Genomic DNA, 21,103 nt, shown 5'->3' with positions numbered 1-21,103 from the left:
GAATTGTGTAACCAACTCCCGTAAAAGGCCTCCGAGAATAGCGTTTGTAGGAGATTCTGCAGCGTATCAGCCTTGACACAGATTTGGCGGAACTCCTGCCGCTATCCTTTCAGTGTAATAATAGCGCCTGGAGCGATTGTCAATAAGTATGTACGCCTCCTGAACAAGCGAGGCGTCCAAGTAGACTTACTTGGGTCACAGTAAATCAGTATCACCAATTTAGGTGCATGTCTCATTAACTTTGCAGTATATTGCATACTGCGACATGATTCACAGAGAACTGATCGAAATCAGAGAGAGTTTTTTTAGTTTAACCGTACACCTATCCCAGTTTTATTTTGTTTCGAAAGCAATACATAAGCTGAACGTTCATACGTTCATAACTAGGGCCCGGAAATTTAGGCACTAAAGAACCCCGAAATAGGCAGGCATCTAGGCTCTAAAAAACACTGAAATAGGCTCTATAAAACAAAAATAGGCCCTTTGAATAATACTCTTTATTCAGAAGTACAAGATTTATAAGTCAAGCATGGAGCGTACGGAGTCCTCAACTGAAGCAATAAAGCACATTCTCAGGTTTTAGAACGTGAAGCTCCTTCGGTTTTCGCTAAGCATAGTTTTGTACCTTAAACGGCTTCTTTTGAAATCGCATGAACTTAGTGGCGCGAACCTAAAACATGAGAGTTGATAAAGGCTTAGGCCTTCAGGTGATGTGGCCGTATGCATAGAAAGACTCTTATTTGGGAAATTGTTTCTAGGCATCTATTTTTTTCTACCATTTGTTGCATCTTCGTAGAAGCAGTACCGCCCTTTCCTTCCAGTCCACGAAGTGCTGCGGTACTTCTGCCACTACCTTCCACGATTCATCTATTGAGAGTCCAGCCTTTTCCAACTTTGTCATTCTTTCCGTCAATGTTGAGAAGATTGCACTAATGTATGTCAGGTCACTTTCCAAACTCGCCTCTTGCTACACTTCGAGATAAAGATTTCGTTACACTACGTTCAAGTTACAATTCGAAAAAAACATTCGGCGAGACCCGCGCCTTTTGTGCGTGCATCGGCGCGTGCCTTTCACCATACATAGACACATGTCTCAAAATTGAAAAACGTCACCGAGGACCGAAGTGCCGGATTTAGGCATTTATAGGCAAAAATTGCGGTTAAATAGGTAGAATTTCCTAAAAAATGACAAAAAGGCAGGCAAGTGCAAAAAGCCCTCGTTTAGGCGTTTATAGGCATTTTTAGGCAAATGCCTAAATTTACGGGCCCTATTCATAACGCATTTACGTTGTCGTTTTTCAATAGTTTTGCAAAGATTTTCTGTTTTTATTCGCAATGGCACTGCAATAATCGAACTCATACCTAGTGCCATGCGCAGAGAACTATCCCGTTCTAAAAGATGCGATAGGCTCGGGACCGCTGCATCTTTGGGACTTCTAAGAGGAGGGCTCCCGTACTCTTAACATGTCTAAATGTCTTTATTGAACTTCATCTCTGCCGGGTTGCTTTGAACGGTGCAATAGCACACAACACATCAAAATTACAGCGTAACACGGCAATGTCCTTTTGCAACCCCCTGATACGTATTCTCTAGGGAACACAATGAATTTTCGGTACGCATCCAAACTGCAATGTTACCTGTTCGCCGTATCGATTCTCAACAAATCTGGAAAACGCTCTATATGGCGCATTCCAGTCGGCGATATCTTTCCGAATCCGTGTAGTAGCAAGATATGCGTGGCTGTTCAATTAGAACCCAGTATCCGTATCCTAAACGCCCATTGAAAAACTAAGTTCGGATTCACGGAGCAAGGAAACATTAGACGGATCACCGATTGGAATACGTCATTAGAAAAACGAGCCTTTAATCGTTTAAATTCCGGCACTATATAAACACCCGAGTTCGACTTTTCTTCTACTCATCGGTCGTTTTCTTTATATTTTCCGCGGCATTCCCTCCTCTCCTCCTACATCACGCGCACTTAACCTTGCTTCTCGCTCTGAATCTCGCCGTTAGCCTGATTCTGTTTTATTTTTTTGCTCAGCAAGGACGCGTAATAGAGGCAAGCCAGAAACTTAACCAGGCCAAGCGTCGCGGGCAGGTCACGTGTGGGTCGGTCTTCGCCGGTTCTCCTCAGCAAAACCTCCGCAAGGTCTCTCGCCGGCGGCATGAATGTGACGAGGAAAGAAAAACAAATACAAGAACGAAAAGCGACTAATCGAAGATACAGCGGAGCGTGGATTTGGGCGGCTTCCCAACAACCGTCCGACGCACCTACAGCCCAACGCGCCCTCCCATCACCGAGCGAAAAAGAATCCGTGCTCTGCTCATCTCTAGGGTACGGTCGGGGACTAGCTTCTCTCTCCACCAGTTCGCGTACCGCACTCTCTTTCCGTCTAGTTCTGTGTCCCAACGGCGCTCTCCCAGCAAGCAGCCACCCGCGCTTCTTCGCGGTGCCCTACTCTGTCCCAATCATCTGTACTCCACGGTTTCCCGAAAAGGAGCGGGCGGGCGCGCTCAAGGCCTTCCTTCATCGACGCCCTCGCAACAGTGGGCGAGTGCGTTTGCTGCGTTGACCCAGTGCCGGCGTCGCCGACTACGACGCTGTTTAAACCGCTCTGCAAGCATCTGGCAACAACCAGTCAAGCCACAAGAGTGCGCAGCAGTGTTAGCGTGGTTGCGAAACCGAAACCAATTCTTTGTGTTTCTTCAGAGCGCAAGCATTTCAACTGCGTTCCTCCGACGTCGCCGCCGCCCACTGCAACCGTTGCCTCCATAACGAACTTTCCGTGTCGCGCGGGAGCGGCGAGGTGTAGGTTTGCGGTGCGCGTTCTATTTCGAGGTTCGTCGCTTGAGCGCTTCGTTGCTGCTTCTCCGGTGTGCGCGCGTGTACCGCCGAGCTTCTTCCGAGTGCCCGCCTTAGGAAGCCATGGCTTCGAAACCAGTGGTTGTGTCTTTGACATTGGTTGTGTTGGCCGCCATGTTGTTGCTGTGCCTTCCACGTGACGCGGTAGCCGATAGCAGCGGTGAGTAGCCATGTTCATGGTTTATTGGCTTGCACCATTGTCTTCGGCCACGCCCCCCTGGGCGTCTCGTTCCCATTCTTGTTCTTTTGACGTCGTGTCAGATGACGCAGTCCGTAATCATCCGAGCTTGCGTGGTGCCGTTTCGCATGTATCGGAAGCGATTTTGTTTGGAAGTGAATATTCCTGTACGTATAGGGTGCGCAGCGTGCTATTTGCAGCATGTAGTTTCATCGCGGCGCGAACTCGCTGGCATAGTGAGCATTAGGGCTATAAGGGCTTTGCGTTAATTTTCCCCTGAGCAACGGGTTACGTGAAATCGTAATTGAAATGACCTGGGCGTTCAATTTAGGTGTCCCCTTTGAGTGTGAGTTCCATGAAATAATTAAGGGGGAAGCTCGATATTCTTTCATGTTTTGTTGCAGTTGCTTCAAATCAGGATTTTATGGTAGCAACGCGCTTTTTTTTTTTTGATAATACTTTCTAAGTCAACGAGCTCGTGACCTAAGCACATGTCGACCGCTGAGTCAGAATGTTTCGCCATGAAGGGAGTGACGAAACTAAGGTTGGTGACGTGGATGCAGGTGTTTTAATCTAACAGACTGATGAATGCTTTGGTTGGCAAATTAGTAATCCTTGCTTCTTCGTGGAAACAATGGTGCGGGGTGAGAGAAGAACTTGTGGTCAGTGTTCAGATTATCGTTCGTCCCAACACATACTGATAAGCAGCCCATTTCTAATCGGCTCTATCGAGCTGCAGAGCCCTTTGTCTAGGGTACAGCAGCACACTATGTGGCTGTTTTATTAAAGGCCATCAAAACGATCGTACAGGAAACATGCTGTATTCCTCAAAGCTCGAAATGAGCATGTCTGTTCTGTATAAAGCTTCTATTTAAAACGCGGAAGGCCCGTAATTAATTGCACAGCTGCCATGTCAACATATTGTTAGCGCGTCTGTTTCCATTAGTACGATGCCATATTGCTAGCACGGCAACCGCTCACATACTTCTCGGATGGATCGAACGAGATCCATCTAAGTTCCGCCAATTGCTGCTGTCGCACTTAAAAACCTGATGTTGATTATTCTTTTTGTGTTTAACAACCGTTTCACATATGTTTGGCCACTCTCTGCGATGGGTTTATGTACATTTTTTTTCTTTACATCCTGCCAGTACATGTATATGGCACTGATTGTGACCTGGTGTATTTTTGTTATGTAACCCCCCCCCCCCCCCCCCCCTTATGTAATGCCCCACCACCCAGGGGTCTTTAAGGGTCAATAAATGATGATGATGATGATGAAAAGGAAACAGAATATCCAGTACACAAACGCATCCACCAAGCTTCTTGCGAACCACCACTGAACGACCTTTACTTGTAAAGATGCTCCAGTATGCTAAGAAGCGCGCTGTGATTATGTAGAGATTCCTGCAACGGATAAAAACACTTTAAGTCCGCTCGTAAAACCTGCTGCGAACGGCTTGAGTGGTGACACCTTCGCCTGATATCAGACGCTATATGAGTCACACTCGAACATGAAGAAGACTGAAAAAAAAGAGACTAAGAAAAAAAGACGTCGATAGCCGGGTGAGGGCAGGGAGGTTAACGGATGCTTTATCTCAACGATTCTTCTAATTCTGGGGCTGCTTCTTACGCTAAAAAGGTCTGGTTTATGAAACAAAAACTGAAATGGCAGAACAGTTCTTGCGGTTAGTCGCGCTTATTTAGCAAATTTGCACTGTTCTGTCCAGCAGAAGTCGAATTGAGCATCGCGCACTACACTTGCCACCAACAGCGTTTCTTTTCCAAATAGCTTGTGCAGTGTGAGAACAGTGTAAGGAGACCATGTAATCCGACCGAAGAACTGTTCTTTCAGCTAAATGGTTTGACTTTGGGTATAGCGTGCTGGGGAATGACAATGCCTTGGGCGACATAGGCGGCGTTGACTATTGTAGGATGCAAATTAAGAAAAAAAAAACAGTTGGCAACAGGAGCCCATGGCCGGAGCTGATGAAACAGCAGCAGCAAAATAAATGAACGTTCCAGTGTTCCACGCTAGTAAAGGCATCAATATTCTTACGCTTGTATATAACCGTGGAGGTGAGCTTTCTGGTTAGGTAGCAACGAAGACTTTAACATGCGTACGATTTGCGTATCGCCGAGGAAGAGTAATGTGGCTGCAATGAAGGATGTAGTCTCTTTCACAGCAGAACTTAGTTGTACACTCGTCCACAAACCTGTCTATAGCGCTAGAACTCCGTGTCGTCTGCGCTCCGCAGCGCGCATAGTATAGCAGTAGCTCCTGGTTCGAGATAGCGCAAGTCTGATGCTCAGACGATACTGAAAGTTGTGCTGTCTCGAACCAGGCGCTACCGCTAGACGTCGCTTTGCGCGCTGCGGAGCGCAGACGACACGGAGTTCTAGCGCTACAGACAGGTCTGCGGACGCATGCACACGAATACTGCATAAAGGTCACTTTTTACTCAACCCTCTTTCTGTCTTCTGCCTCGCTGGTGTTGTCTTTGAACGTTTAATTGTTTTTTTTGCCAGGATCATATGTGATTTTCGTAAAGCGTTCTCGTCGCGACATTCGCAGGCATGCTCAAGTACATCGGCTGCTTCCAGAAGTTGGCGGACGTTAGCGGCGCCTGCGGAAAGAAGAAAAGCGAATTCAGTGCGCTGGAACAAGCGTTCGGCTCCAATCCCAAGCAGGACAAGTCGAGTAGAGAAAAGAAGGGCCTTTGCTGGTGGGTTTGTCACGCTTAAAAAGAGTTTTTTGTTGGAACAGCTGGTACCAGGCTTAACCCCTGTATTCTCCTGCGTATCATGTACTGTCTGCGCCAAAATTAACAAGGCAATTGGGTTTGTATCTCAGCTGTGTAATGGAGCGCTGATGGCAACCCTCCAGCTCTAGATCTGTGTAAGGGGTAGTCGTGTCCTCACCCTTGAGAAGCTTATGGTGTTTAGGGCCGCTGTAAGGGCTAAATTACTCCCTTATAAAAATGCTCTATATACTGTCATAGGCTTCCTATAGACCTTAATGACTTCCGATAGACTAAATAGCCTATAATCTGTTTACATAAAATAAAATATGCTAAAAGCGTATGGCCATAAATCTGTAGATCGTCTGTGGGATGATATTGCTCTAGTCTAGTCTACAGGATTTGTCTATAGAAACTCTATAGACTTTATAGACAAAAGTCTACGGACAGTCGATACTCTGTCTGAAGAAGTTTTTGTAAGGGCATGGCAGAGAAGCAAACCCGTTGCCTAGTTACTTTTGGCGAAGATGGAACGTTACTAGTTATATGCAAATGTCGATAGTATGTTTTCGTTCGCAGAAGAACATAAAATAATTCCACATAATTGAAGACACAGCATTTCCCTACGTATATTTAATCAAAGCAAAAGTGCCAGCTGCGAGAGAGGCATTGTGCGTGCTTAGATCTAAGTTCGTTCCGCTCACTGCGGGAGCTATAATAGGTCTCACGGCTTAGTAAGGTAACGACGGGCTTGAGTCTGTAAGCGTAGTTTGATCGGGAACGTCACGTTATAATTGTGGCTTTTCATCTGCAAATATACGGGTTACTAGTTAAATTGATAAAAAAGTGGGACTAAGTTTGAAAAAAAAAAAGATCACAGCCACAACTATAGTTACCTTATGTGCTGAGAATGTTATAGCATCAGAAGCTGTTAATGCTTTTGCCGCAAGTGGCGTCAGTTCCGGTATGGTAACGTACTTCCGGTATGGTGACGTCACTTCCCTCCAGCCAATGGGCGAATTTTACTACTTACGACACATTTTCTTCCCGATGAGGCTTTAAATGCTGTCCTTTGCGGGATCGAAGTGTAGTTATTCTTCTGCGTGTCGTCCTATTTTGTTTCACCGTAATGCCTTGATTAAAGCAGCAGAGGCTATCAGACATTACAAAATACGAATGGAAAACCACAACGGGTTGAAGCACAAAAGAACAGGAATTGCCGAAAATGAGAAAGCATGCACTAAAGAGACAAATTATGCTTTAATTACGCCGCAGAACCGCGGGCTTCAAAACAGCTGGCGGATAGAGAATTCCAACTTTCACCGTAGTGTGGACCGAAAACCTGTTCTAACACGAGCGTTAATATTTGCGAAAATGAGAGTTGAGGGGTGCGCGTGGCTGTGATGACTCTTCTGGTTTTGGTTTTAGTCTAATTTTACCGGGCATGACACTGAAGAGGACCGTGAGAAAAGCTGTCTTGCGGCCGTGCAGATTTCAATTCTAGACATTATTTTACAGCACAACGGTAACCGTGCGAGTTTCCCCTTTTATATGGTACTGAAAATGAAGCTTGCTAATTTCCTTTTTATGCGCTCCATTGTATGTATCCTTCGAACCGTTACGAAAACTAATACTGCCAGTGACTAAACACTTTAATGCCCAGCGTTGCTTAGGAGCTTTAACAGCTATTAACGCGAATATATTCCATTAAGAAAATTCACCCTGAATTTTAAATGACCGCATATATTGAGTCTTGCAGAGCGTATTATATTAAAAAAAATTAGTGTCACATTACGTGAATGAAATGGCGGCCGAATTTCGATGGCGGCGAAATTCTAGAGGCCCGCGTACTGTGCGATGTAAGTGCACGAGGTGGTCGAAATTTCCGGAGCCCTCCACTACGGCGTCCCTCATAGCCCGAGTCGCTTTGGGACGTTTAAAATCCCCGTAAACCATATACCAACGCATTACGTCAATGCCCTTTCCTCACTTTTTTTCCCTCGCAGCAAGTACTCGACCTACCTGGACTGCTACATGAAGAACGTCCGGCACAGCTGCGGAGACGGGGCCGGCAAGTACGCGCTCAAGTTCCTCGAGTCCACGACGCAGAAGTACGTGCGCAACACGTGCCACAAGTTCGACAGCCGCAAGTGCAGCTCCGCCGTCGCCCCCTCGGCCTCCGGCCTGGTCGTCATCTGCGTCTCGGCCGCCGTGCTGGCCTTCTCCCTGCTCTTGTGACGATGATGATGATGATGGCGCAAGTGCCGGGCGAACTCTAGGTGCTATATATAGATGGCTTGCACGTGACGTCACAGACGCCATGACGGTGTACCCCGGCCGTACAGCTTCTGTCAAACGCTTTCCGAGTGCAGTTGCCAGCTTTTCTCAGATTTCCGCAGAAACACTCCTGGTTCACCAACATGGCGTCCACAGTGGATGACGTCACTGGAAAGTATCTATCTATACGCTGCATAACGCGCTCCCTCGCGGCCAAGAAAAAGCGTGGCCTTCGTGCTTTTTTTTTTCTCTCTTTCTTTTTGCTGCCATTCTTTCTTTGATCTTTGTCTCCAGTGGGTTACTACTGTGTTTTGTGTGTGACGTGTCGCCGAATGCTTCATTTTGATAAAGCCAGAAACTGCCATGATGGGGCGTTAGCGCACCTTGTCTCGGAATTCGTCTGCGGGCGAGGCGCGAAATGCGCATGCGCAGTTGAAGCCTGTTTCGCAGGCCATGCGCTGTGAGCTAAAACTCGCTATTTTTCATTCGAGGACAGCTCGTTTAAGTCTGTGTTGAACTGAAGGCCAGAGAAGTGAGCCTGTTATACCCGCCTTTGACCGATGCCTTTCTAGACTTGCCCTATTTTCCAGCACATGCTTCGGCCGAAGCATATATGCTGTAGAAGGCAAGCCTAGCAGGGGGTGGCAGAAAGTTAGGTGGGCGGACGACATAAAAAGTTTGCGGGGATACGGTGGCCGCAACTGGCAAAGGACTGGGTTAATTGGAGAGACATGGGAGAGGACTTTGCCCTGCAGAGGACGTGGTCAGGCTGATGGTGATGATGATGATGCTTCGACTGCAGTGGTTCTAGCTATCTCTAGAGGGGGCCAGCGAGACAACTGTAGGCTGTAACATGGTTAGTGAACATTTGTAGAGCGCACCCACGAGACTTTCCATGACGTCAGTGCCGTATGAAGCGCGTGTTGCGTGTGGCAGTTCAACACGTGTTCGAACACTGTTAGTGAGTTTCAGCTAAGCACATCCGTAAGCTGAGTTTCCAACTATGGCTGCTTGGCGCGACAGCCTGTCTCCTGTACGCATTTGCAGAGCGATTACCGGCAGAAAAATGTCATTGCATATATGTTTTTGTTGGATCCAGAGTGCACAGTAGAGTGCAGATGCGCTTCGCTAGAACTCTGTAATGGAGCGACAAAAACATTGCGCAGTACGTCTTCCGGTCCTCATTCCCATGTAGCACTGTGCTCAACACTTCGGCTACTGTACTCTATTCTCCATGTATTGCTTACACCAGCCTGCTATAAGTACTGACGTCATGTTTCGTCACGCGGGTGTCAGTGTGCAGCTTGTGCTTTTGTGACGCGGAAGTGCTTGAGCCTAACATAGTTTTATGACTACTTGGATGGCCACAGGGTGCGTAGTTCTCCTGAAGTTGAGCTGGGAACCTTATTTTTCCTAGTATATATACTTTTAGATGGAATGTTTTATGCAGATATATGGAGAAAAACAGGTTTGGAATGCTGTACCTCAGGACATTTTTCATCATTACTTAATGCTCATAAAATCGGGAAGAAGGGTATACTTGCACAAAATATCACAGGGACTACGATCAGTTGTTTTTCAATGAACACCATGACCACAAGAGCATCTCATGACAGCTATTTTCTGTTCCGATTGTGAAATTTCGTCAGTGTTTGCTTAGCAGTTTGTCTGAATGTAGTGTGGTTCTACTTGGAAGTCCTATGGTTGTTTATACTCTGCTACTAGACCAGCTGCTCGATGAAACGAAAACCGAAAAATAAATTTTAGCGTGCCATTCTTGGGTGCTCGGAGAGGCATCACTTACTGTTATCTTTATATAATGCTTTTTTTTAGACCCCCTCAGTACTAGCACCAAGGAAATCGGCCAAGGCAATATTGAGCTACTGTGTAGTTGTGATTTGCTTTAATTTTTCCAGGGGCCCCATTCTTAAGAAAAGGTGCTTTGAGTTTACCTTTTAGATATTCTACACTCTGAACACGAATACGTCCATATGGGAGTAAAAGGGAGTAAAGTTGTCCTCTAGTACACACCCTTTTTTAAAGGTTGTGCACTAGGGGACAACTTCACTCTTTACTTACTTCTTTCTGTTCGGAGTGTAGCCGGTACTAAGAGTTACATACTGATGCTCGTGCATAGGTGAGACTATACACCGCAGTGACTGTCACGTTCGGAATAGGTCCGCGTCTGTTCGCATCCTCCCCCGACTCAGCTCAACGTGCCTAATGTATACGTGCCTCATGATACTCGACATCCTCTACTGATGTTGAAGATACTCCTGTAAATAAGCAAGGACTGCGTATATAGAAGCGAAATAAAGTCATGTGAGAGCCTGAATCTGGAAGTTTTCTTTTGAACTGGCTTGGTTCTGTGTTCTGCAATGCAGCCGGCTGTAGGCTTTTTCAGGGCTTCCACGAATGTAATGGAAGATGAAACAGTCTATAATTCTTCAGTTATTAGCGACAAGACGCATTTCGCTCTGCCTTAAGCGAAGGAAAACAGTGATAACGTGTTGTAGTTTGGAACTGAGCAAATACAATGGGTTTCTCCTGCTGTATGGATCCTGTAAATGTATATGTCTCAGTACAGGAGCCGTCGTGGGCACGGATTACTTTCAAACTCTGACTTCTTTCTACCTGCTTGCGGCATTATAAAACAAAGAAAGAAAGGTACAAAAAGCGCAATAGTTAATGAAAGTACAGACGAAATCGTACAAAAGGTGCTACAGGGTTATCGCAAACCTTTCATTCTATAAATTATTTTATTGCTTATTCACAGATACTGCAATCCACAAGTTATTTTAGCTGGGTGGGAGCATGACAGCACAAAAATAATCGCAGGCAACAGAACAGAGTGAAGACAAAGCACACTGCCAGGTCACTACAACAAGTGTCATTTTTCAACGCGATGCACAGCAAAATAGTCAAAACAATGCGCTGCAAAAAAATAAAAGCAAAATAGGCGTATCTAAGTTTTTGCGCCGTCAGCGGACACTTGCGGTAAACAAAGGGAGGGTTGAGTCACTGTCGTATTTTTTAAAGTTATTCCAGTGTGTTACAGTCCTGGGGAAAAAGAAAAAAAAAGAATATTTAAAACAATTATTTTATTTTTTTTACACTGAACGGTGTCATAGCTGATGCCTATGCGTGGTGGCATATCTGAATGAAAATGTAATTATATCAGATATGCTAACGTTGTAGTGTCTATTTACAATCTGATACATAAATTTTAGTCGGGAAAATCGACTACGCTGGGTTAGTTGTGGCAAGTTTGCTGGTTTTAAAAGTTCTGTGACTCACGTGCGGGAGAAATTATTGTAGATAAAGCGAACCGCCTTTTTCTGCCCCCGTTCATGCTTTTTGATGTCAGTTTGTGTAAAAGGGTCCCAGATAATTTCAGCGTAGTCGAGTACCGGAGGTACAATTGTGTTATATGCTAGGAAACGAACACTAATTGTGGACAATTTTAAGGCTCTTTTGAGAACAAAAAAAAAACAACAACAATGTACGGCAGGCGCTAGCGGTTACTTTGCCAATGTGTGGATTCCATTTGAAGTTGTTAGTTATCCACAAGCCATGGCATTTGCATTCTGCTACTTCAGAAAGAAAAATATTGTTAGCTGAGTAATTGAAATTAAGCTTAATCTTTTTGTGAGTAATACACATATAAACAGTTTTCTCAAAGTTTGCTGACATCTGCCAACACTCACACCAGGCGACAACCGTATGAAGTGCATTATTTAACAATTGTTGATCCGTGGGACTTCCAATTTCTGAGTATAGGAAACAATCGTATGCATAAATCTTATGCTACTGGTCGCCAGTGTCACATTACTCCAAGGAGGTAATCTCTTACGCAGTGTTATTTCAATAATTGCAAAGGCATAATCTCTCACAAGTGTTAATTGATTGATTGGTTAATTGGGGTTTTAACGTCTCAAAGGGACTCAGGCTATGAGGGACGCCGTAGTGAAGGGCTCCGGAAATTTCGACCACCTGGGGTTCTTTAACGTGCACTGACATCGCACAGTACACGGGCCTCTAGAATTTCGCCTCCGTCGAAATTCAGCCGCCGCGGCCGGGATCGAACCCGCGTCTTTCGGGCCAGCAGCCGAACGCTGTAACCACTGAGCCACCGCGGCGGGTCCAAGTGTTAATATAACCGGTAGGAATGACGTTCGCTTAAATGCAGCTACCACCAGCTCGACTGAAATTTGCAACATTGTAGTCATATTCGCGAATTTCTGCGCGCAGCTTCCCGTAACCCTAAATCCTTCCGCTGCACCCCAGATTCGTCATGGCTCATGCCAGGAGGACGGTTGGATGAACACCATAACTTCACCGCTTACTTTCTGAACTACGGTGCGGTTGGAAGGCAATCTAGCACTAAGCACCAGTTTGCAGGCTCGCATCGTGGCTGTTATTAGAAGTCTCCCCTTTTAACCGACGCCATTTTGATGCAAAAGCGGTGACGCACCGTAATTTCGATGCGTGCTACACAACCCCCCAGGCTCACGTCGAAATTAATCCCGTACCGTTCCTTCCAGTCTACGGAGTCTCCCCCGCCGTAGTCTGGCCACCACGGTGGGGTATAAAGCCCCGCTAATTCAATTTCCATAAGGATTCCGAGCCCGCACAAAAAGCCCAGCTCGCGCTCGCCACACGTGCGGAGCGGCGACGGAGAGAGAGGGTGAGGAGGAGGGGAGGAGGAGGGGACGGTCATTGTTCTCTTCCGTACGTCGTTCATTTTGCACGCCTTTGCGAACACGCCGACGCCCCGCCTCCCTCCCCATCGACCATTCACTCTGCACAGGAAGGGAGCGAGACCATCTGCTGGATCAGCGAGAGAGTTGTGCGGTGATCACGAAGAGAATATATAAGGCAGGCAGTGAGAACGGGTTAACGCAGGTTTACAACCCTAGCCGCAGACTAGGGTTCTTCTCTTCCTTGCACCTTTCCTCAGAGAGTCAGCAGGTTTCTGTCTGTAAGCTTTATAGACTGCCTAATGACAAGTCCCGCAGACGGTTTTTGGTTTTACGGGCTTAAATGACTATAGGCGCCTAACTTTCTTTGAAACGATGGGTTCGACCATGGAACCAATGGACCACTACGTGGTATTCGCCTACGACCGCTATATAATTTATGATTGAATTTCTTCTGTCATGCTGTTTCGGTTTTATCAACCAAACGGTGGCGGTGACGTGTAGTTGAATTTTAGGTCACATTATGCACGGAAAAACTGCATTATAAACGCTGATACGTAGTTTAATTGACTGCAGCACTTAAACCAGCCTGCTCAGAAAGCTATAATTACAACAAATGACGTATCAGCAGTTATATTGACGCTTTTTCGTGCCTCACATGGCTTAAAGTTCAACTGGACGACACAGCCATCGTCCGGTTGATGAAACCGAAACAGCATGGTAGTAGTATTACTGATGTTTTTTTTTTTTTTTTTACTGCAAAGGCGGGACCATAGACTATCAGACGCACAATAGTGGAGGGGGTCCTAATTAACTATATACCTAATGGGTATTTCTGCGAATATTCCTTTTGCCAGGAATGCTGGAAAGGACTAGTTTATATCGAAAAAGCATGCGCAAAAGCTATAGTTTAGCTTTCGTAACGTGCGAAGGTCATCGCAACAGGTACGTGGTTTCTCGGCAGCGCTGCACTAAAGAGCGTTTTGTGAACTGAGAGACTGTGGAGCGAGACATCGTCAGCCGAAAATTTATAGTCTACTCAAGAAGTGATGACATACAGCAACACTAGCATAGCTCATCAGCGCAGAAACATCTTGAAGAGGATCAGAAACAATGGCGAGCAACATACTACATCTAGCGCTGGGTGTGTAGGCGTTCAGTGTTATGCATGTAATCGACCATGAAACATAGAGCGTCGAGTTTGAAACCTGGTTCAGAGGTTTAAGCGGATCCCTCATGATGGAGTGCAATTGAAGCTACGGAATGATTATTAAGTGCACCTGACCATCGCTTTACACAACAAATAAAAAACTTCACAGGTTTTTCGAATTTTTCAGTTGAAGAAAATTAAGTATTAGTCCGGGCCACAAATCCCAGACTACCGCTAGATCGTGACAGTCGCTCTACCAACTAGTAGGACGAGACCATATTGATCAACTATAAAAGCGAGAATTAGTGCACCGTTTTAAGGACTCCTCAGGTCTTCGTACAGGCGAAGAAGGTTCGTTCTATTCCGGACTGTGGGTGGTCCTTTACGGTGAAGTGATAGCACTCGACACCCCGCACTTCCGTTTATATACTCGCACAGTCAGATGTTGTCACGAAGGCAAAAAATGCACAGGAACACCTAATTACATTGACTTTTAATTCGATAGCATTAGAAGCTGTTGAGGGCCGCCGCGGTGGCTCAGCGGTCATGGTGCTTAAACTTAAAAACTTAAAAAAACATATATCTAGAAAATCAGAGCTAAATATAACGATTTACTTGTAGTGGCAAACAAAAAAGTCAGTGGTGGGAATGCTGCGGCGATTGCGCAAACTTGCGCCTTTATATTAAATCTGATACATGCTGCTACAAAGTGCCGAGGGGCTGCACATGCGCGGGAAGGCTTAGCGCGGTTTACGTGTCCGCTGTTTGGAACGCCTTTGTCGGTGACTGCTTTGCACCCGCCGCGGTGACTCAATTGTTAGGCGCTCGGCTACTGTGCCGCAGTACCTGGGTGCGAACCCGACCCCGGCGGCCGCGTCTCAATGGAGGCGAAATGCGGAAGGCGCCCGTATTCTGCGATGTTAGTGCATGTTAAAAATCCTCAGGTGGTCGAAATTATTCCGGAGACCTCCACTGCGGCACCGCGGGTGCACAGTACCATGTAGTAACTGAGCTGACGTCGCATGAACAGAGGCTTCGGACGACGTAGGCGGGACTCGTCTCAGGATATTAGGGACGGAAACTACCTCGACCGGGTAGTTTTGCCGGTAGAAATCCGTCAATGCATTACAGTTGGAGCGCTCCCTACCCAATGGGCATTGGAAGTCCCATGGACGTCCTGCGGATGTTTAGGATGTCTGCAGGACGTCCATGGGAGGTTCAGTGCCCATCGGCTAAGAATGTGCTGGTGGGTCGTCACGATGGACGGATAGGGCCAAGGCGCAGCTCCTTAGAGAAAAATACTCGGGGGATGGAAGCACCGTGGAGTCTCCGCTGGGAGCATTTCCCGCAAGGTAGTAGCCTCGGCAGTTACGCGAGCAGATTTGGGATGGCTGAAGAGGATACTACAACGCTAGGAATTACTCAGGAAGGCGCCAGCACCATTCTTTGCGATTACAAGACGGTCCTCCGCAACATTGCGCGAGGGCGAATCTCCGCCACCGAGTACCACGATGCCAAAAGGCAGGAAAGTTATTGGCCTGGTTTGGGTCCCGGCTCATGAAGGGGCCGCTCACCAGTACGCTCGAGGTTTTGTCAGCCGCGCTGGTGAGGAAGACTTGCGAAGTGAGACGCTGGACAGCTGCCAGGCCATTGCGAGTTATTACAGAGATCTTAGGGGCGAGTCTGCCTCCCCCGAATACGTCGCTGAGCCGGGATCAAGCCACCACGGGGAGGCGACTGCAGACACGGTCGCTGCCAAATTCATGGATCAGTGCGAATATATTTCTGATCTAGTAAATCCTTACTGCCAGCGTTGCGGTGAACTAGCAACGCTGGATCACATAATTTGGGATTGCGCGGAGGATCTGTCTCCAGCAGGCCTGGTTATAGCTCCCTCAAAAGCATGGGAAGCGTACAGTCCAAGGCCGTGGCAAGAGTGCAAGATGTAGCCAGAAATATTTTTCGAGGGTGTCATTCGCCGCCGGTAGAAAAGTAAAAGAAAGCCTGCGGCCAAACAGTATCGTAGTCCATAGAGTTAAAATACTTTTAATTGCTTTCATAAAGCCGAAGGGTCCGTCGTTTCGTTCACTCTAATCTCTACATAAAATACTTGTGCACACAGGATTGCGTGAACTTGATTCGCAGAGAACATACGTAAAAAACGAAAAGTCGCGGCAGTTTCAACTATTTTCATGCGATTTACAGCAACACAAGAGCTTCTGCTCAATAGCAAAGTCAGCAACTGCGAACGAATGGTATTTGTCAAAATTTATACTTCATGCATGTAAACCTGCGCCCGGCCGCAGAGGCGCTTAAAAAAAGCACTTTTTATTTTCGTAATAGTTTATGATCATTTGAGGACAACGCAAAGGATGAAAAAGTAGGCTGACGTGAAAAGGTATGTTTAATCGGGTGAACTGTGCCTACTGTTAAAAGGAGTGCCATACTTCGTGCGGTAGCGAAGAGGTGTGATTCTTCTCAGCAATAAGTTCCGCTTCCTATTCTAGAGCCACGACAACGTAGTACATACATCGATCTTTTCAGGAATAAACCGACACTCTTCTTATTTTTGCTTTTACATTTTAATATATCGATGCGGTGTGTAAATAGCATCGGCGAAATAAAAAGGCCGAAAGGTGTCAGAGAGAGAGGAGATGCGGCACTCAGAAAATTTCGGGGGGGGGGGGGGGGGGGGGGGGGAAGGAGTGCTCTGGCACTGACCCCGCAATGTGCAATATTCGCAACATTCGCAACATTCGTAATATCCACAATATTCGCAATGTGCTTTCCTTCACTGTTTATGCTCTGTGATATAATGGTAACGTTCCAAGGCGCCCGTTCAAGTGAGCGCGGTTTCATCGATAACCTGCCTTATTCCGTTGCCGTCTCTCCTATCGGGGTGAATAAGTGACGTTGCACTTGCATGAAGCAGCCTGAAAAAAGTCAGTCGAGCGCGGTAGGGCGAGAGCCTAAAACTTAGGTGAAACAATGCGATCGCCGCCTAAAAAAAAAAGAAACAAAGGTTTTTGCTGTAGCCTCAGATGGAACACGTGCGAAGTAAGGCAAAAGATAAGGTCACACCCGCTTGTTCTCGGCACGGCGGGCGAGAATTCGCGAGATTAGGCCTAAGTCTACCGGGCAGTAGCGATGCGGCGGCAGCATGGCCGCGCCCTTTCAGTGGTGCTCGGGTGTAATTATCTTAATTATTGGTGACGTTGTTGAAAACTGACCTTGACTGAGTGGACTAATGAAACCCTTCCTGCCTCGCTCGTCGAACTGTGATGTCTCCTGAAGCCCTGCATTAATTGGGGCCTTGAAACTATTGTCAAGTTAGAGTCGGACCAGAATTGAAGAACCCAGCTATTACCGCGGCGCCTGACAACGTCGTGTTTGTGCCACCTGTTCGCCTGTCCATCGCTAAACACGGCGGATAACCTCTTCAATCACGAAACAACGAACTTCTGCAAAGGTGCCACTGCTGCCAGCCAGTCAACGAAGTGCGGTGTTTTCGGCGTCGCCCCTTCAAAGGGGGAACTCGGCTTTCATGGACGATGCCTTCCCAAAGCTTCATCCGCGGCAGCAAGAACGGTAAGTGCGATTACAATCGGTCCGTTCTGCTACTCGCACTGCTGGATTCGCGAGTTTTGCAATACTCGAGCTTCTGTTAGCGTAGAAAATGCGCTGAACGCACTTACGAAGATAGCGTAACAACTTTTATCCGGAGTGATTTCTGGCGCCAGTCGCAGAAGCACAGCTAGCTGTAAGCAGGGATAGGCAACATGCGATCATGTGTAGCTGAGGGGTGATCGCGTGTCTGTTGTTGGTCTAGAAGTTAGGGCACAGCTGCAAGCAACGATAGGCAGCACGCAGTGATGTGTAGCTGAGAGGTGATCGCTGATCTAGAAGTCAAAGGCACGCCCTGAGACGAGCGTCTCTTCTAGAAAGCAGGGTGGGAAGTAAGCACCGAAGTTGTCGCTCAGCGATTACTGCAGATTAAGGAATTAGAAGCACTGTTTTTCCCGGTACCACAGGGATGGAACTTTCGTACCGGTTTAAGCATTCTCCTTTAGGAGAGAAAAGGAAATGTGGCGAGGTTAGCTGGAAGAGGACACCGGATCGATACCCTGCACTGGAGGAAATGGATGAGAGGATGTCAAGGTGCACGAGAAACGGTAAAGCGCTGTTCTCTAAAGAATGAAAGAACCGTTCCACTTCGTAACACCTTAGAAGCCTTCATTTTTTAGGTGATAGAAAGGCACGAGATTGGCTAGCATCGGCCCGAATGCTCCGTCTTTTGCATCGATTGCACTGGCACGCATATATTGACGAGGGGGCCCGAAGTTTCGCCGAGACTTCAGCCCACTCAAGTTGCGCTACTATGAACTATGTCGAGGGCATTTTGTTGGCACTGTGTGGAGGGGGGTGGGCATTTTGCTGAACTGCGTGGAGGGCATTGCGCTGCCGGCTGCCTGCCTCAGCTTGATGTGCCGCTCTGCGTTCGCACAACAGAGTACGCGGCCCTGTAATTAGCCACAATGTGTACGCAGAAGCAGAAAACCTTCGCAAAGTTGTCGCAAAAAAGCCCTTGGCGTGAAATTCCCAACTATTCGGCTCCGGCATACATGATCGTATCGCACAGATCTTCATTAACTCGTCGCGTTCTTTTATTTTTGATACCTTTTGATCGGCCACAACAAGAAGTAGGACCAGATTCATGCCAAGCTGTCGCAGACACGATGCGCTGCCAAGTTCCAATGCTATCGGGATTTGTTCGCCTATCTACGTAGCGGTTTGTTGCGATTATCTTTACAGTCACCATTCAGGGTCATCACCGCCGACGCGCGGCCTTAGCAATCGTCTTTCACCAGGACTCGCGTATGCGCGCCAGACGTGATTAGAAGGCTGGCGAAATATCGCAGTTTTGAAGCGAAAAGCTTCACTACCCGCACTACAGCCGCGCTTAGCGTGAGCCGTCGGAGCCAAGATTTGCCGCAGCTGCGCATGCGCGAAACCGAGCGACGTCACGCGCGGCGCAGGTGGCCGCAGCCGCCGCCGCGCCGACTCCGCCGCCTGACCGTTCGGCGCAGCCGCGCGCTACTGCGCATGTGCGCCGCCTCCTCACCGCCGCTACTACTGCGCGCTCGCCTCCTCGACACCGTTGACCTTTCGCTGCAGCCGCGTGTTTACCACAGTTACTACGTATGCGCAAGGAGGGCTATATAACGCGCTTGCCTACACCGTTATCGTGGTGCTCCCAGTGCATTGTGCGCGAACTGCGACAGCCATGACGTCAAGCAAAGCATAACTGCAGCTTTTCGCTTGTATATCCAGGCTTAACCAGAGCTAAGCCACTGCCATTTTTTTTTTCACTTATGATTTCGCAATGTTAGAAACTGTTCGCAGAGAAGTATGTATACGGGCTTTGCCAAAAACACCATATATGTTTCACCTAAGATGCTCAGCAATTTTTTAATATGGGCTTTTTCAGTTAGAAGAGTGCTTTTTATCTGCATAGCATTGTCAGCGGTATAGCTCATCAGAGTACTGCTAAAACATGCTAACTTGTAGGCTGGTTAACTAAACTTTGCAGTTGTTGCTCAGTTTTATTTAGTGAGATGCGTGAAATCCTTCGTGAGTAATATCCATGCCTGTTTTTAGAATTTCGAAAACGCATTTACTTTCACCCCGCCACGGTGGCTCAGTGGTTACGGCGCTCGGCTGCTGACCCGAAAGACGCGGGTTCGATCCCGGCCGCGGAGGCCGAATTTCGATGAAGGCGAAATTCTAGAGGTCCGTGTGCTGTGCGATGTCAGTGCACGTTAAAGAACCCCAGGTGGTCGAAATTTCCGGAGCCCTTCACTAAGGCGTCCCTCATAGCCTAAGTTTCTTCGGGACGTTAAACCCCAATAAACCAATAAACCAAACCAAAAGCATTTACTTTCGGTGCCAACAATTTTGCCTACGTCGCGTCAAAATACACGCGCTCTCGAAAAGCTTGCAGGCGAAGCAACCCCTGCAGTGCTCGTAACTCGTCCAAATAGCCAAAATATGTTGGGCCATAGCGCGGAGAGCAGCTGCGTTTCAATTCTAAAAACTGATATTCATATTATTTGCGCTGGGCCACATGCCTATCAGTAAATAAGGAGACTAACAGTAATAATTAAAAGTTCACTATTTTATATCAGTTACCATCCTACTAGTTAGTAGTTCTTAACTGTATTCTGATGCGCTACACTGCGGACAATGCTGTGCTGAAAAAGCGCTCGTGTAGCTCAAAAAGCCCATTTTCAAAACTCGCAGGTCTTCTTAGGTGAAAAACTCGGTATGTAGTACAGCCTACCTAGTTCGAATCCGGGCCATGCACCGTGGCTCGCTTTGGCGGTCCAAATCTGTCGGCTGTGAGGCGAACTGTTGCTCACCTGTCCGGGAATTCCCAGAGTGCTATAGACAGCCCCAGTACACGACATATAAACAAACTTTTTTTGGCTGTTTTCCTACAGCGGTTGCATAGTCCAGCGCAACATGAAGGTTCACTGTCGCTTAGGCCGAAAGGCACCAACAACTTTTTACTGGTGTAAGGTTCGTTTACTCGCCAGCCAATAATAAAAATGGCGGTACAGTGTTGAGAAACCTAATGACTAGCTGTGCTGATGTGTGCTGTACTCAGCCTTCTTGAGGCATTGCACAGCGTTAGAGTACTTTATTTTAGGTGAATTAGGCCCGAAGTGATCGCCTGCAAATCGCCAGACTACGTATTATCGTGCTCAGCATGCAGTTCAGCGCCTGCATTCGACGTCGACCATGCAGCGGTATGCGCTACGCGGTCGCAAGGTTAGTTGGTGGAGCGTTGTCTAGAAAAAAGTAAATATAGCTGTAATTTAAACGTACACTGAATAGTAATCTGAACTCGTCTTTTTACCGCGGGAACTCGATCTACACGTTCTAGGAATTCTTAGAAATTTCGAATTATAGTCCTGTGCGACCGATTTCCTCAATTTAAATCGAATTAAACTTCCGTCTCCCGCCTTTTTTTGAACTCGCCGCAGACGGTAGGAGAAGTCAACCGATATTTCAACCAGTTCCGTGGCGTCTTGCCGCTCTGCCATCGGCGGAATGATACGTACCGGTCGGCGAAAGCAAAGAGTCCGCGCGTATTTTTATTTCTGTGGGCCTAATTTGCGGCTATGTAG

General features: G+C 47.2%; 1 protein-coding gene and 1 long non-coding RNA gene across 2 annotated transcripts in view; both read left to right on the top strand.

Moving 5' to 3' along the window:
- LOC149335420 (uncharacterized) overlaps positions 1-21,103 on the top strand; it is a 268,956-nt gene that overhangs the window by 227,249 nt on the left and 20,604 nt on the right. The window lies entirely within an intron of this gene.
- Positions 2,505-10,398, top strand: LOC149335421 (uncharacterized). Its single transcript, XM_089552109.1, has 3 exons — positions 2,505-3,027; positions 5,621-5,771; positions 7,793-10,398. Exons 1-3 carry the CDS (start codon positions 2,931-2,933, stop codon positions 8,022-8,024), a joined length of 480 nt encoding a protein of 159 aa, XP_089408235.1. The 5' UTR covers positions 2,505-2,930; the 3' UTR covers positions 8,025-10,398.

This window comes from Amblyomma mixtum, chromosome 7 (genome assembly GCF_055824585.1).
Source record: "Amblyomma mixtum isolate Tamu chromosome 7, ASM5582458v1, whole genome shotgun sequence".
In the NCBI taxonomy this organism is placed as follows: domain Eukaryota; kingdom Metazoa; phylum Arthropoda; class Arachnida; order Ixodida; family Ixodidae; genus Amblyomma; species Amblyomma mixtum.
The sequence above is the reverse complement of the archived record's forward strand: the minus strand, read 5'-3'. Positions and strand labels throughout refer to the sequence as shown.

Coding starts and splice junctions, on each gene's coding strand:
- LOC149335421 (XM_089552109.1), top strand. CDS start 2,931: ATGGCTTCGAAACCAGTGGTTGTGTCTTTGACATTGGTTGTGTTGGCC. Junction 3,028..5,620: donor CGCGGTAGCCGATAGCAGCG/GTGAGTAGCCAT, acceptor CGACATTCGCAG/GCATGCTCAAGTACATCGGC. Junction 5,772..7,792: donor GAAAAGAAGGGCCTTTGCTG/GTGGGTTTGTCA, acceptor TTTCCCTCGCAG/CAAGTACTCGACCTACCTGG.